At 43.1% G+C, this 15,479-nt stretch overlaps 1 protein-coding gene across 2 annotated transcripts in view; it reads right to left on the bottom strand.

Annotated features, from left to right (window-relative positions):
* The window catches only part of mdga2a (MAM domain containing glycosylphosphatidylinositol anchor 2a), a 230,199-nt gene that overhangs the window by 125,495 nt on the left and 89,225 nt on the right, over window positions 1–15,479 (bottom strand). For both annotated transcript variants that reach the window (XM_036542144.1, XM_036542145.1), the window contains exon 3: window positions 10,875–11,049. In XM_036542144.1, coding sequence (XP_036398037.1) covers window positions 10,875–11,049 — 175 coding nt within the window. The remainder of the gene's footprint in view (window positions 1–10,874; window positions 11,050–15,479) is intronic.

The following is a 15,479-nucleotide window of genomic DNA, read 5'->3' as shown; positions in this document are numbered from 1 at the left end:
AAGATTGTCTGCCCAACAGACAGATATGTACTACAGAATACTTATTTGACAATGGGCTAAGAGGAAGCAGCCCAAGAACAGGCCCATTCCTTCGCTCATTCCTACAGTTGAGTATTTACAGAGGCATTCCAGGTTATTTAATTGCCTTGCTCACAGGTACAGTGACAGTACCCATCCTGCCCATCTAATTGACAACTTCAGGCTTCAAGCCCAGCTCCAACCCCACTTTGACACTGCCACCCCATGTTCCCTGAAATCAAAAGCATATGACCACTGTGTGGATTTGCATTTGGTTTTAAATCTTGATAAATTTAAAACCAAATGCAAATCCACACATCAGTCTCCTATCACTTGAGATGTGCCACCAATCCTCATGTGAAATTTCCCATGATGCCCCACTGCAGCTCTTTGCTCTGTGGATGCCTCATTTCATTATAAGGATCATCCAGCCATGCAGTTATTTATTCTTGTGCTAAACCTCCTCATATATGTATTTGTCAATGAGGACAGGAGGAGTAAAGACTAGCCACAACTCATCTTCATATGGCAGTGGGTGTAGCTGGACTCTGACAATCTGCGTTGTGTAGTGGAGTAATGTTTGATCCAAGGGTTATCCAAGGGTTGCACAGGTTCTGTCCTCATATGACACACTGCTGTTGTGTCTATACTTAATTACTCCAGCACAATCACAGCTGTACAAATGAGCAAATATTTGAATGTGGACACTCACTCCATAGTCAAAGGCAGGAGAGGTTATCAGAACTCTCTTTCACTTGCAGATAAGTGTATACATATGGAACTACATATGGAAATGTGTATCTGTACTGACTTCACTAATTAAGGCCCCTCCTATGGCAGAACAATTTGGAGGTGTAAGATAACAGGTAACACTTAGATACTGTAACTAAGACAACACTTAATGTGTATTTTGAGGAGGTGGGCACTAAGGTCAACTGACCGGCATAGCCAGCTAACTTAGATCAAATTGAGAACCTTTGTAATCATGCACCTCTGCAACCAAGGTGCATGAGCAGAACCCAGGGAACCTGTAACAGTGCTGTGCACCTTACAAAAACATCTTTAGGACATCTTCAAATGTGTGAAGCTATTCTAAAAGACATTCTAAGACATACAAAATGACAGTGGCACCACAATATTATAGCAGTATAACAGTATTAACATCTCATTATAGTTTGGTAATAGACATAATAACAGTAATAATAATGCATTTTCTACTAGCAAGTAATTACCTTTTATGTGAGTAATGTTTGTTGACTGCATGGACATCTAAGAGTCAAGCAACAGTTAACTAAACTGCATGTGAGCTGAGACCACACTCCTTTAAAAGCAAGCTCTGTCACAATGATAACAACATGAGTGTATTTTTTTTCAAAGCAGACTTCCATTTGAATAACAATTACAGACTAAACCTCCAAACCCTCCTTTTTGGGGGTGGAAAGAGGGAGGGAATGGGGGGGTGCACAGAGGTGGAATAATGTGCAGCTTTCAATCTAGGGCTGTAATTTTAAAAAAGACAGCGCATGCACTGGCTTATCAATGCTGTCAGCACTGGGTTATGGAAGGCTGCAATGAACATAGCCCAGGATGCACTGGGCTAATAATTATCTCAGCTTGATAACAGGTAATGAGAGAGACCTCACTGACATTTGCATTTCAGCTTTCAGCACGCAAAAACACCCCATTATGTCAAAGATGAGCAACGTGCTTTCAGATCGCTGGACTGAAACAAGAGGGCCAAAATGTACCATTAGGAGGCACACCTGATTATGAGATTTTTCATTAGGCACCTCAATTTTTTGTTTTTACAGATGCCACAATCACCCAAATCCAGCAGTATGGTTACAATGTTATGATGGGATGTCATGATGTTGGTTGCCTTCCTCTGTGTTTCATCATTCTGAAGCACTGGATTTTGGTTCTATTTTCATCCACAAAAGCCATAGACAAAAACATCTAATGGATGCCATCACTTCTTGACCACTGCTTAAATAGTATCCACAATAGCAGGGTTTCACCATGTCCCTTGAAAGACTAGATGAATCCAGTGTGTGTGAATGACATCAATGCAGATTCTGAGGTTCAGTAATCCTTCTGAAAGTCACAGCCCCACCTGAGGCCTGGCTTTCAGCTCTCGCAGAAAGCAAAAGTGAGCCGTTTTCTGGCAGGCACAAAAGAGACACCAATCTCAAAGGCCTCCTACAAGCAAGAAGCAAGGAAGGCTAAGGTTCTTTCTCTACGGCCCTCAACATGCATGGTCAAGATCACTTCTAAGGAGGGAGGGGGGGAACATGCCCAAACATGGCCATGTCAATCACTAGGTTAGGCTACATTCACACATTTTTAACTAGACAACAGTGCTTCAAGTTTTATACATTCGAGGCAAAATGGTATCCGACTGAGGCAAATGATTAGAAGGCCCACAGTTTCCTGCCCATTGTTTATGGCTATTGTTCACATTCTCCACCATGCTATTCCTTCATTCCTGCCTCTCTCTCTGACAGACATCTCACACACATACACACACACACACACACACGCACACACACACACACACACACGTACGTAGCATAGCTAGCAAAACTGCTAGCTAACTTAAAAGTGTAGACACAACAGCATTGTTTCACTCATAACCGTTACTTTCAACTGACAGTAAACACAAATCAGAACATGGAATAAGATTATTTCACATCCCATACCTGAACAGGGAGGAAAATAGTCATAAATAATTAACGACAGAACAGGCTGCTGCTGTCTTCCTTCGGGTGTTGTATTAACTACAACCTGCAGCACACTCAGACACTAAAGAAATTACACCAATACTATAATAAATTTACATTTAGAGACTACTGGTTTGCTGCTCTGCTAATCAGGTTGTCCCCCAGGGACTCAACTCAGAAGTATGATAAAAATACACTCGTGCATCATTAGTATTTTTAAACATATGAGCAAAAACTTGATGCATTTACAATATTGCCAATATGTTGACTAATTATGTAAATCAAAGAGGCTAAATGGTTTTGAACTGTGGTCTTCAGTAATCATTCTTATCCATGATTTTAATGGTAATTTTGTTCCATAAGAGCACCCTTGACTCTGAAGTGCTGAGTAAAGTTTTTGAGGGCCACAACCCCATGCAAGGTTCAGTGTAGAGGGTCACCTGGTACCTGCCAGCACTCCATTTGGAGTACTCTTCAACCTGCTTTTTTTAACAAGCAATGAATAATTGTCTCAACATTTTCATGTGAATGGCCTCAGACAAAGGCTTTTATAGGCTGTCCTTTGAGCACAGAGTTGCACAGAGTACCTGCACCCCACCAGACCTCAGTAATTCATTTCTGAGGGGCATACTGTCTACATTTATATACCATTCAAATATTTCCATGCTTGCACAGACACACACAAACACAAACAGACAGACACTCATGCATGCACCCACACTTGCATGGATGAACTCACGTATGTATACAAGCACACCTACACACAGCCATACATACAGATAGGCAGGCACACAGGCATACACAAACACTCATATGAATACACATGTTTGCAATACAAGTAGCTGTCCTAGCTGTAGCAGTATTTAACTATGAACACATACTAATTCAATCTGAATTGCAGAATTCCTTTACACACACACACACACACACACACACACACACGCACACACACACACACACACACGCTGTTGTATGTCAAGAGGAGCACAATAGTAACACTATCCAGGACTCAAAGCCCTTTTCTACAGCTCTACCCCTTGCCACTGCTCACTGCTAACAGTAAAAGAGCCTTCAGGGAATCAGCACAAAACAATGTCAGTATCCATCCATGTGTTGGAGCACTTCTCTCCTTATTAGCAGCATGTGTCAGTCTTTTGACTGTATTGCCTGATTGGGTGAAACTTGATCAATTGATGACTTCTGTCCTGGCCCCACCCCCCTCAGTGGAATGGAGATAAGGGAACAGCAAGTCCCACGGTTCTGAATTCAGCAGTAAAGACTCTATGTATTGGTTCCTAAAGACGATGTCATCTGCCAGGGTCCCTCTTCTCTCTCATTTATCTACCAACTCAGAACCAGGCCAAGCCAGCCCCCTACTCCCTTGGAGGTACCTTAAGAGTGCAGACACCACTTTTTTTTGTTTGTTTGTTTTTTCTCTACCCAGCAACTGGCAAGAACTCAGAATTTCAACCACTGAGCTGCAGTTTTCTTTGTTTTTCCTATTTCTTAGAGGAGTTGAGCTTTCTGTTACAGAGATGACATTTCTGAAAGTTAAGTAATTCATGCAAAACTAAGTCTTTTAAGACTCATCAATAGAGAAGACTATGTACAGCATACCAGAGGGCTCTTCAGAGATCCCATTGACTCCAAGGAGGCCCCAAGGATGTTTGGCCTTTGTCCAACCTTTATTGGTTTATATGACATGTTATCTTCTGCATAAACTGCATCAACAAATCTCTGGAATAATTAATGGGTGGGACCAACTCATGCATTCATTCAGGGCTGAATGTCTCCTCTGCTCTACTTGACTCAATTAGCATTAAATTCAGGGCATGGTGAGGCTATCAGTGCCAACATATAGATGAAGCAATTTTAGTCTGAAGTTGAAATATGATAATATTTTAACATAAATGTTTATTCATTTGATCCTCTGATGAAGGACTTGTCCCTAAAGAATGCCCTTGAAAGAATCGCGTGGAAGCCTGATGCTGCATTGCTTCCATTAAGTATGGAAACAAATGTCTGCATAATTCACGTGTGTTGATTCATTTGATCCCCATTCAAATAAGGCCAGAGACCAGATATCTCTTTGCTTACACCAGGTCATTCAAAAAGAAGTACTTCCAGGTCTGAAGTATCTCCACCATTAAAATAAAATTGTAATCAGAATGTAAAATTGAGTAAAATTAATATGGACTATTTAAAATCAGCCAGAGTGACATTCCAAAGCTTCCATGTCATTGCACCAGGGTAGCTGATGCTGTAAACCTTTCCAGATGATGATATCAATGCCAGTCAATAACCCTGAACAGACAGCCGTGGGGGTCCATGTACTTTCGATTCACTTCACAGCAGACAGCCAATAAATTCTCTCTTGCATCTATTACAGCACTTTCAAATCAGCCGCCTTCAATTCCATTCCCAGATTGATAATTTAGCCTCATGAAAATAGCTGAGTCCCCCCCACCTCTTCACGTCCCCTCGCACCCGCACGTTCAGCATTATATACACACACACATCCATTACAAATACACACATTTCTCTTCAGAAATTGAATCTGAGCCTCTTTGAATGTGGGGATTGCAAATACCAATGATGTGAAGGCTTGCAAACTCGCTGCATCTGCATAATGCCTCATTTGAGTCCATCTGCGGCAGCCGGGCCCCATTGACGCTGCTGCCATGATTGATTCAGAATGCGTTTCAGTCCCTTGGCAAGGATCTGGCCTTCTTTCTCCGTCTCTATTAATATCCCAGCATGCCACATTCATAGCCGACGGAGACGTGCTTTCTCAACGTAATGCACAGGCTCCAGAGCTCATACTGTTCCAATTTCACCCAGACCAGGGGCTCCACACATCCAGGAGGGGAAACGCTCAAAAGCTCGTTAGACTCTTCTCACAGAGCCAGCCAAAACGTGATGCCTTGCGTTGTGCCACACTCTCACAATCACTGCTCCCCCTCTACCGGAAAGCGTTTTTTTTTTTTCAGACATCCACTTAATCTTGTTTCTCGCAAGCTTCCCACAGTCAAGATCAAAGGGAGACAGTCAATGCGGGGAGACAATGCAAGGACAAAGGAGTAATCCCACCACCAAGGTGAGAGCAGCAGCCAGTGGGCCACGCCATGCTTCTCCCTCTCCCCTCCTGAGGAGGTGGGCAACGGCATGAGGCATGAGGCTGACACAGGACGCACCAAAAACAAGGGGCCCCCTGTTTGCACCTTCTGATTAGAAAAGTCAGGCAATAGCTGGGAAAAAAACAACAACAACAACAACAGGAGAATGTGGGCCTGTTTCACGTTTCATGTTGACAGAGTGTTATTAAACAGAGGCTGAAAACAATGCTATTCCAGATGCAGTGTACACACTAAGAATTATCAGCCTGGCTCAGGAGCCTCTGAGCGGAGGTACAGCATGGAGAGTATCTGGCACGATCTAACCCAGTGCATCCACCTGCATTAGACTGCAGAGGGGGTGTGTAATCCCTCAAGCCTGGGAGAGTTGAAGTTAAGACCATCTCCATTAAGACTATTTTTCTAGCCCTGTTTAAACTAACAGGATCTTAAAATGAATGAGAAGTAGTCCCTTTGAGTCTGTTTTAACCACAGTTCCGTGATAAAAAGTAACTTGTGTATCGCTTATCTATGGACTTCGTTTTAAGTCTCCCAGACTTCATTTAAAGATGGATGGTGATGTCATGGTGTGAATCACTGCTATAAAATGTTGGATAATTCACATTCCTGTATAAGGAATGGTGCAACTAATACACCACTGTGACCCATACATTGATATGAAAGGAACAAAGAGTAAAATCAGCTTTTTGCAATTAGCTAATGCTATACAGAGCTTCATACAAAATTGTTGAGGACAGTTCAGTACTGCCGTTCATGTGCCACACTAACATTAAACAAAAGCAACCCATCTTTCAACAATGCTTTGAAAAAGAGGGATGTGTGGGTCATAATAGTGAGCACTAACAAGCTAAGCCAGTTAGCAAGTTGTATAATGTGCTTCTTTCTCTTCTCATGGGTGTATGGAGAGGAGATTGATTGACAGGTGTGTTGAGTGATTAAACATCCTTCAGCAATTTATAGTTATTTTTATTTTTATAGGGCTTATTTGAGAGCTTTTTTCTGATGAATGCTCTTTTAAATGAGACTATAGCAGCATGAAATGGAGGCATTGCAATTGCATTAGCTACAGCTACCAGTGCTGCACGTTCAGAGTTTGGAACCATATGTCATACATAGTTATTGAGTTTGACATATCTTTTTATGATCAATGGGCAAGTGATATTGCACTAAAAGTTTATTTGTATGTAACCTCAAAAGCTACTGTGTTTCAGTGCTTATTCTAGAACAGTACTATATTTCAGCCAAGTGCTATGAACTGATTTCATTTTACATAGTTGAAATAGAATTTAAATTCAATATATATCCAATGCAACATTCACTTATAAGTAAAGCACTGAAAATTGAAAATACCTGTGAATGCAAGTGTATGCAAAGTTTTTTCTTTTACCCTGCTTTTTTACTCTTTTAATACTTGGAGTTTCATTATCTTTCAGAGATGAGACCTGTACAATACAGGTGTGGTACAAGTGTACCAAGTGTGATACAAAGCAAGCACAGCCACTGCATGAGAGCAGGATGGGCCCCAAAGGCCTTTATTTAATTGGCCTGAGAGGATTTATTATCAGCTCATACATGGACATTAACCTCATAAAGATTTAACCAAGAACATGGTGAGGTGTACAACAACGACAGGTGTGGACATAAATGAAACCGCCTTCAAACTTTTCTGATTTACTTTTTAATGAGTAGCTAATGTACAACCCCCTCATCCCCCCTCGCCCATTCCACAGAGACCTGCTGTTATAAATGACCACAGATTTCCTAAATCTGTGCCTCCACTGTTGAGAATCGCCAGCATCATTACTACCCCAGTGCATTGTGGGGATCAGAGTCTCCTTCCTCATCCTCCTCCTGTTTTTTGTGCATTAATCATGTCCTCCTTACTCCCCAGCTAATTCCATTTCAGCTCCCTACTTCACAGTCATGAGGGGTGCTGGGAGAGACATGAGATGAGACGTGAGATGCTGGTGCTCCTCCTCTGAATTCTGAATTACAACCCCAGCAGTACTAAATGCTTCTGTGCCAGGGTTAGTTTTTATCTATCTATCCATCTATCTATTTATTATTATTATTATTATTATTATTATTATTATTTGTTGTTTCTTCTTCACATCTGCACTGTGACCTCGAGTCATTGATGGCATTATGAGGTCAACACAGGAGTAATATTGATGATCCCTTTTTTAATATTATATGTATTCTACATATTATATGTATTCATATAGTTTTCATCCATGTATCTCAAATCTCAAGCCTGTTTTTTTAGTGTATGTGCAGGGTGGTAGTGGGGAAGGGAGCAATTTGAGGAGGTGTCTCCTCATCTGCCACTCTCCCCAAATGATGCACCAGAACACTTGCCATGTACACACATGCTCTGAAGGCAGTCAGTTTGACTCCATTTGACTGAAAAGTACAGCACAGCCCTGCAGCCATGGAGCACAGCTGCTTCCACCAACAGGGGGAGGTAAGACCAAGGGCTGCACCCATTTACCTCATTGGTACACTGGATTCAAGCAGGCTGTCTGCACCTCAGAGTCTCTTTGTGTTCACCTAGCTTTGCAGCAACCATCCAAAAAGGACCTGTAAATGCCTCTGATTTCCTCTCTTTTCTGTCAATCTTTTCACCCCTCCTCCTTCATGGTCTTCCTCCTTTGCCCCTCCCTCTCTTCCTTTTATTATAATGTTTAGTTCAACATGTTTTGATACTGCCATGTTAGGCACCATGTAATAATGGCATTTTGTGCTTTTTTAATTATTATTATTTTTTTTAAGTTGGGGACAGGTATCTGCTATTTCATGCTGCATAATAAACCAAATTCCCATTGAGTTGCCACATTTGAGACTTTGCATGTTGTCGATTTTAAAAACAAAAAGAAAAAAAAAGCAATTTCCATGCTAATTGGAGGGAAAAAATAATCCAGCAAAAACTCTAAAAATAGTTGGAACTGTAAGGCAAAGATCAATTACAACTGGCCACAGGGGGTTGCTTCTGGCTCCTATGCAGCAAAAAGGAAGTGAAGTTGCTGCATTAAGGGGAAATGCAAAGGTCTGTCCAGCTGTGCCACAGTAAAAAAAAAATCAATCAATGGGCACAGGCCAGCTGCTTCCAGCATGCCCCTCTCTGTCTCCTCCTGCCCATGGAGCACTTCAGGAGACGAGACGAGACATCAACATGTTACAATGGAGTATCTCAAACCGTCACAGGAATCACATCTCCAGAGTGTTTATCTGAAAGCTTACCACGCACTGAAAGGACCCGAATGGGGGCCTGGGGAACCTGTGTGGCGGCAGAGGACAGGGATCAGCTTGGCCAACTTCCTGTTTTTATGAATCTTAATGGTGCAGATCACACCCCCACACGACCCCCACCCTCCTTAGGTGCTTTCACAGGGACGATTTCCAGCAATGAGGCTGCAAATGTCATGCCTGCCACATTTCCATCTTCGCTGGTGTGTCACTGAGAGAGCTATTCACACCAGGTCTCCCAGGGGGCCCACTTCAGAAGCTCACACTGTCGAGTCACCTGGCAAGTCACCCCCATGTTACCCTTCTCTTGGGGGCAGGGGAAGACATGATCTGTTCTGGAGCGTCGTTGACTGCAGTTCAGGTGCAGTTCAGGGGCACTGGCAGAAGGGATCTGCAACATGTTTGGGAGGTTTCTGGCACTGGTGCCGGAGGACGGTGGGTGGAGGTGGGGGTGGGGGCAGGGGCACGTAAGTAGGCCTTGTTACCAGCGTGAGGAGCAAGGACAGACCATAAAATAAACGCCTCTCAGGAATGGCTGTTTGTGAAGCTCATAAACTCTGAGGCTACTGAGAACGCCTCTGGAAAAAAAAACGCCGCTGATCAATCAAGCCCTCGATTATAAGGGCTGCCAACGAGCGGCACTTAATAACAGTTTTACGTGTCTGTTTACCAGGTCCCAGCCCAGCCTCCCCATCTCCCACCCTCCGCCTCCACGCTGCTCCACTCCCCCCACCTCATCCCCTCTGAGCTCTGAACATGTCAGCCATGAAAGGGTTCAAGGCACAGATGCTGTGATGTAGCAGAGAGCAGCGGTGGGGGGAGGGGCTGGGTAACCTGCGCGGGCAGACAGACAAACAGACCGACACAAGCCTCTGTAAAGGGGGCTAAGTCAACCCACTGGAGAGGGACAGACAGCTCGACTGGCACACCAGAGGAGGCTCACAGAAACTCATGTCTGCAAAGGATTGCGCATCTCTGGCAGCACTGTGGAGCCATGGTGAGGGAGCAAGGCGCTTGATCCAGATTTCTCTGGAATCAATTAGACACAGTGTAGGATGTAGGACATGTAAGGCCGGACATTAAGCAGTGAGGATAATACACTATAAAGCGGCACAGTTTTCGGTGTGAAGAAAGGTTGACAGAGTATTTTGGAGGAGCAGTGAAGAGCAGAGGAGTAATCAGCAGGTTCGGAGACCTGGACTACGTTGGTTGAACACAAATGAAATAATAATGAAGCAAAAAGGAGGGAGATACAGGCACAGGAAGTGATGTTTGGTATTACACGAGTGATGCCATACTACAGAGACCTTAGAGCAGGGTTTCCCAAACCTCTCCTGGAGGACCCCTTGTCCTGCATGTTTTATATCTCTCCCTGCTCCAACACAGCTGATTCAAATGATCAACTCGTTGTGAACTCCTGAAGCTGCTTAATAACAAACTGATCATTTAAATCAGCTGTGTTGGAGCAGGGAGAGATCTAAAACATGTAGGACAAGGAAATGCCTTAGAGCAATGGACTCACCAGTAGAAATGGGAAATGGCTCTACTGTCATTGGGATGCTGCCAATGTAAAATTATTTTAATGTTACAGTAAATGTAAGCCATATTCATGGGTTATACATCATCATGCAGATGTACAAACCATGTAAAATGAAAGCACAGTAAGTCATGGATACTGAGTATAAGCAGAAAATGTAATGAAACTGCAATCCAGAGACTGATGTTATGCTGTAGCCAGACAGGCCTGTTCACTCACAATATACGTCAACCCGGATGGACTTGATGGCTGGCGAGCCCAGGCCGTTTTCCGCCTTGCAGTAATAGCGCCCACCTTGGTGGCGCTGGATCTTGGTAATGCGCAGTGTCTCGTTAAAGACACTGGAGTCCTGGAATCGATCCGAGGCACTGCCTGCTGTCTTGGTCCATCGAATCTATGTGATTGAGAGAGACAGAGATAGACATCATAAGGAAGTGTGACACTGGTAGACCAGGGGCCATAAAGAATAGCACCACCTGGTGCTCAGGAGGGCTGTCAACATCTTGCAACATCTGCACTCCTCCAGAACCACATAACCTGCTGGTTTTTATCCCAACTCTCCAGCTAATTGTTTAACTGGAGTCTAAATGAAGAAATAAAAATCACACCACCAGGTGTCTCTAGTGTCCATGAGAAGTAGGAGGAGACAGTCCTGGGCAGCCCCCTTAGTGGCCACCTCTGCTCTGTTCCACAGCCTACTTTGCATGCATCAGCCACTAAGTGTCTTGGTGTGAACTGGAGGCATGACAATAGCAAGGCTACTGCGGGAATGTCTCATTCATCTCACAGAGCCATGCGGTAGACAAAATATTTTTTGTTTATTTGTTTAATTTTTCTGTAGCTTTTTGGTTTGTTTGTTTTTGTTTGACCAACAGCAATGCGTAACCGTATGTGGCCAAAACAGACCATCACAGTTGTTCATATAAGCTCCAGGATCAGGTCTATGTGTCTCAGATGTGATTAACTATGGCAGCTTTGTTTGTGATGCCTGTCTCAGTACATAGTGAAAACCTTATTTGGAGTTTCAGAATGACATCCAAAATGTATGCAGCTATATAACAAGAGGTTTGCCAAAGTATCAAAGTAACACACAAAAACAATCAATAACTCTCCACTGAAATCTAATTACTGAAGAAATTGTCAAAAGCCTTCACACCCTTGCCTAGTTAGTAATGACAGCTCAGTGCCACCTACTGTAATGTTGGCAAATTGCATCAACTGCAAAAGATGTGACAATTGAATCACATCTTATTAGAGCCTTGAGCAATATACAGTATAGCTGCTGAATCTCGATAAAATAAAAACCAGAAGTACAAACTCACAAATGTCTGCAATTAATATACCGTTTCATACTCTGCAAAATACTTCACATTCAAACTGCCATGTAGCTGAATGATATGATTCAGCTCTGTTCCACCTACATGCAGCAACAAACGTTTGTTCGTTCCACAGCTATGCAAACTTCTTACTGCCACCGGAAGTGTTCAAGCAGATTCCATCACATTTTGAAATGTTTTTTGTTCAAAATAAACAACATGTGTCTTGGAAACGTTGTTGTCCACAGATAACTACAGTTTGCAGGAAAGGAACTCCAACTCTGACATGTCTTAACAAACAAAGTTTTCATATTGGAGCTGAGTTCAGTTTTTGTTTTTTTTCTGGCATGAAAAAAACAAGTTAACGTGTATCAGGATGTCCTTTCTTAATCACTGGATCATTTCAGAACATTTTTGTTCACTTATAAGTAGATGACCAATTGTACTGCAAATTTGATTTTTCCTGTAATAACCGAATTTGACAAATTGATTTACTTTAATGAGAAATAATGAAATTATGCTTTGGAAGCAATAGATCAGCAGATGAAGGCCTAATATTTACAATTTCCAAGAATTAATTAGCAGGAAATAATTAGCATCAATTTATCCTCAAAGCAAAGACAAAAAAGTAATTATGTTGTGCATGCTCCATTTTTCCATGCTTCATTTAGAAAATTCTTTTACATGCAGCTAGTAAATTACCAAAATATTTCTATATTTATACAATGAAAAAGAACTTTTTCATGGTGTTGCATAAACACAGAAAGCTCTGATAAACATAGCTATAAACTTTCACTGCACTGGTATTTCATCTCCCACATACTGTTAATGTTTTTGTGAGCAGTTGTGCTACATGTGCAGACAGCAGTTTATACATTACACTCCCATTTCTCTCTGTGCATCTTAAAATGTTGTGGTTCTTCCTGAGTTTCTTGGAAATGCCAGATTAATTGTTTTCTTTTTAGAGCTGTGCATTCCTCATTCAAAACACTGCTGCAAGAGTAGCTAAGCCCTGCCACAGAACAGCCCTTATAACATTTTGAGTGGAGTGGAGCTTTTCAGCTCCGGAAATAGGTGCAGAACCTACCCACAGATTCCAAAACTGCCGGCGCTGGCTCCCAAACCACAAACAGTCATGGCATCTTACAGAACACTGCTGTATGCTTTTTACCAGACTGACACACACCGCACATGTGTGCATGACCACATGAAAAAAGGGAATGGGGAGGGGTTACATCTTGGCAGCTAGTCCCAGTCCCTGTGCACGCATGTACATGCGATCAGTTGTGTGCTCGCTTCCGATGCGCATCCACTTCTGAATTGCAAATGTTTCTTTAGAGAGCGCCACTGCAGACCCCTCCGCACCCCTCCGTGCCCCTGCTGCGCCGGCCACGCCGCTGAGTGGAGCAAATCAGCCATTCAGCCCTGGTATGGCCTTGCCTCACTTGTCTAAGGCTTCCTGTGTGAGTGACCTACATTGCAACAAGACTCCCCTTTATCATTGCTGTTCTTTACAAACAAGGAGTGGCTGGAGTCAGGCCCAACTGTGGGGGGTTCGATACAGAAGGGTGACCAGGAAACATCAACCCCCCTCCACCCCGCTAATTATTCTCCCATGCTCACTAATCAGTGAGGGCTTCACCCCTCATCGTGACACCCTGCTTCATGGCCTCTCTTGTTGGAATTAAATTGGGGGAAAATAAGGCCAGGACTTATCAGGGGCCTTGAAAAAACACAGTCCAGGCCTCAGACCTGCACCTACAGGGGGGTCTTTATATATGTTTACACATATCTTCCTTTTGTTTGGTTAAGGATAATAATGCATTGGAATTCAAGTCGCTGATCCACACTTCAGCATTCCTACCGTGTGTGTGTGTGTGTGTGTGTGTGTGGGGGGGGGGTTGCGGGGGTGATATGAAAGGAGGCCCTCAGGGAAGCGACCCCCCCATCCATGTCCATTCCAGCGCTGGCCACCAGGTGAGAGCAGAGACTTATTTAGCTGACGCGGATGCCAGGGTTTGAAATTCAGCTTCCATTTTCCCAAACAGGGCCTCACCACTCAAGAGAGCAGAGAGCAGTGAGCACTGTGGCCAGGGGAATGAGACAGGTTTTATCATTAACCTGACAAATTCATTTTCCCCAGCACTGCGGTGCTGTTCACAGCAGGAAAAAATGAAAAGAACTATGTGGTAAAACCCCTGGCCCTTTTTGTGCAGATGACAGGCCATAACAGAGCAGGCCTTGAGGATTCCGCATGCATCACCCATCCAGCAGCGCATGAAAACAAGGCCAATATTAGCCCTTTTGATCTGTGTTAAAACAAGAAAATTTAGATGACAGAACAATGTATTGGGTCAGCTGCGTTTTTTTTTTCTGTTGTTTGTTGTTTTTTCTGTTGTTTTTTTTTGGCTGAGGTAAGAAAATACATCTCAGTAGAGATATACAGCAGAATTGGTTATGTGGAACATTTTAAATTTGAGGATTCCAAAGGCAATGGATCTGAGCACTGCCAAACAACAGCCAGCATGACTTAAATAAGTTATGAGTGCAAAGGAAAAATACATTTTCTTTTCTCCTCTCTCCAGCTCTCATTCATCTGACACATTTCTGATTGCCAGTCAAGAGCAGAGCACGGTTGTGAACAGTGACCCGGTTCTCCTCAGTTTAGCACCTCTCAGATTTCTGCAGGCATACTGTACACTAGCATCACTCACGACAAAGTCAATCTCTCAAAAAGGCCAGAAACTACTTTCCTTTTCCATCTTGTGCACAGCTGGCTCCTGTTCATATTAAAAGGTGAACTATTTGGTGAATCTGCATATATTTCTCTGGGGCATTAGAATGCCACTATTGGACAATAGAGAGTCTTTATCAACTCTGTCCTGATAACAGTGAATCCATATTGAATTTCTGTAAGCTTCCTGCCTGAGGTTTTGGACCAGAGGAGAAGTTCCAGAGCAAACTCACAGAGGCCCTGAGGTGGAGCTGAAATGGACATGTGGCACTATAAAAGCTGTGTTAAAGCTGGCCCCATGATAATGCGACACTCTTTTAACAAAGTGGCCTGGCTCAAGAGGAAATGCCGTCATGTCTTTTAAGGCCTGCGATCAGGGAGCTCTTCTGGCAGCCTCCTGACCACGGTTTATCACCACTTGTTCACATTTTCTGTCAAAATCTTACAATTCTTTTAGCTGTTTCTGATGGATCTCTCTCTCTCTCTCTCTCTCTCTCTTTCTCTCTCTCTCTCTCTCTCTCCATCTCTCTCTCTCTCTCTTTCTCTCTCTCTCTCTCTCTCCATCTCTCTCTCTCTCTCTCTAGATGTTTTACAGGACATGGCAATGCTGCCAAAACAGTGAACAGTAAAATGACTGTTTACAGTAAAATGAATCTCTCCTTTAAACATGTACACACACACAAAACACAGACACACACAAACACCTGCACACATGCTAACACATGCGTAGTATTTGCACAAATATACACAATACACTCACACACATGTCATAAA

This window comes from Megalops cyprinoides, chromosome 12 (genome assembly GCF_013368585.1).
Source record: "Megalops cyprinoides isolate fMegCyp1 chromosome 12, fMegCyp1.pri, whole genome shotgun sequence".
In the NCBI taxonomy this organism is placed as follows: domain Eukaryota; kingdom Metazoa; phylum Chordata; class Actinopteri; order Elopiformes; family Megalopidae; genus Megalops; species Megalops cyprinoides.
Note: the sequence above shows the minus strand (reverse complement) of the source record. Positions and strands in the feature narration are given on the sequence as shown.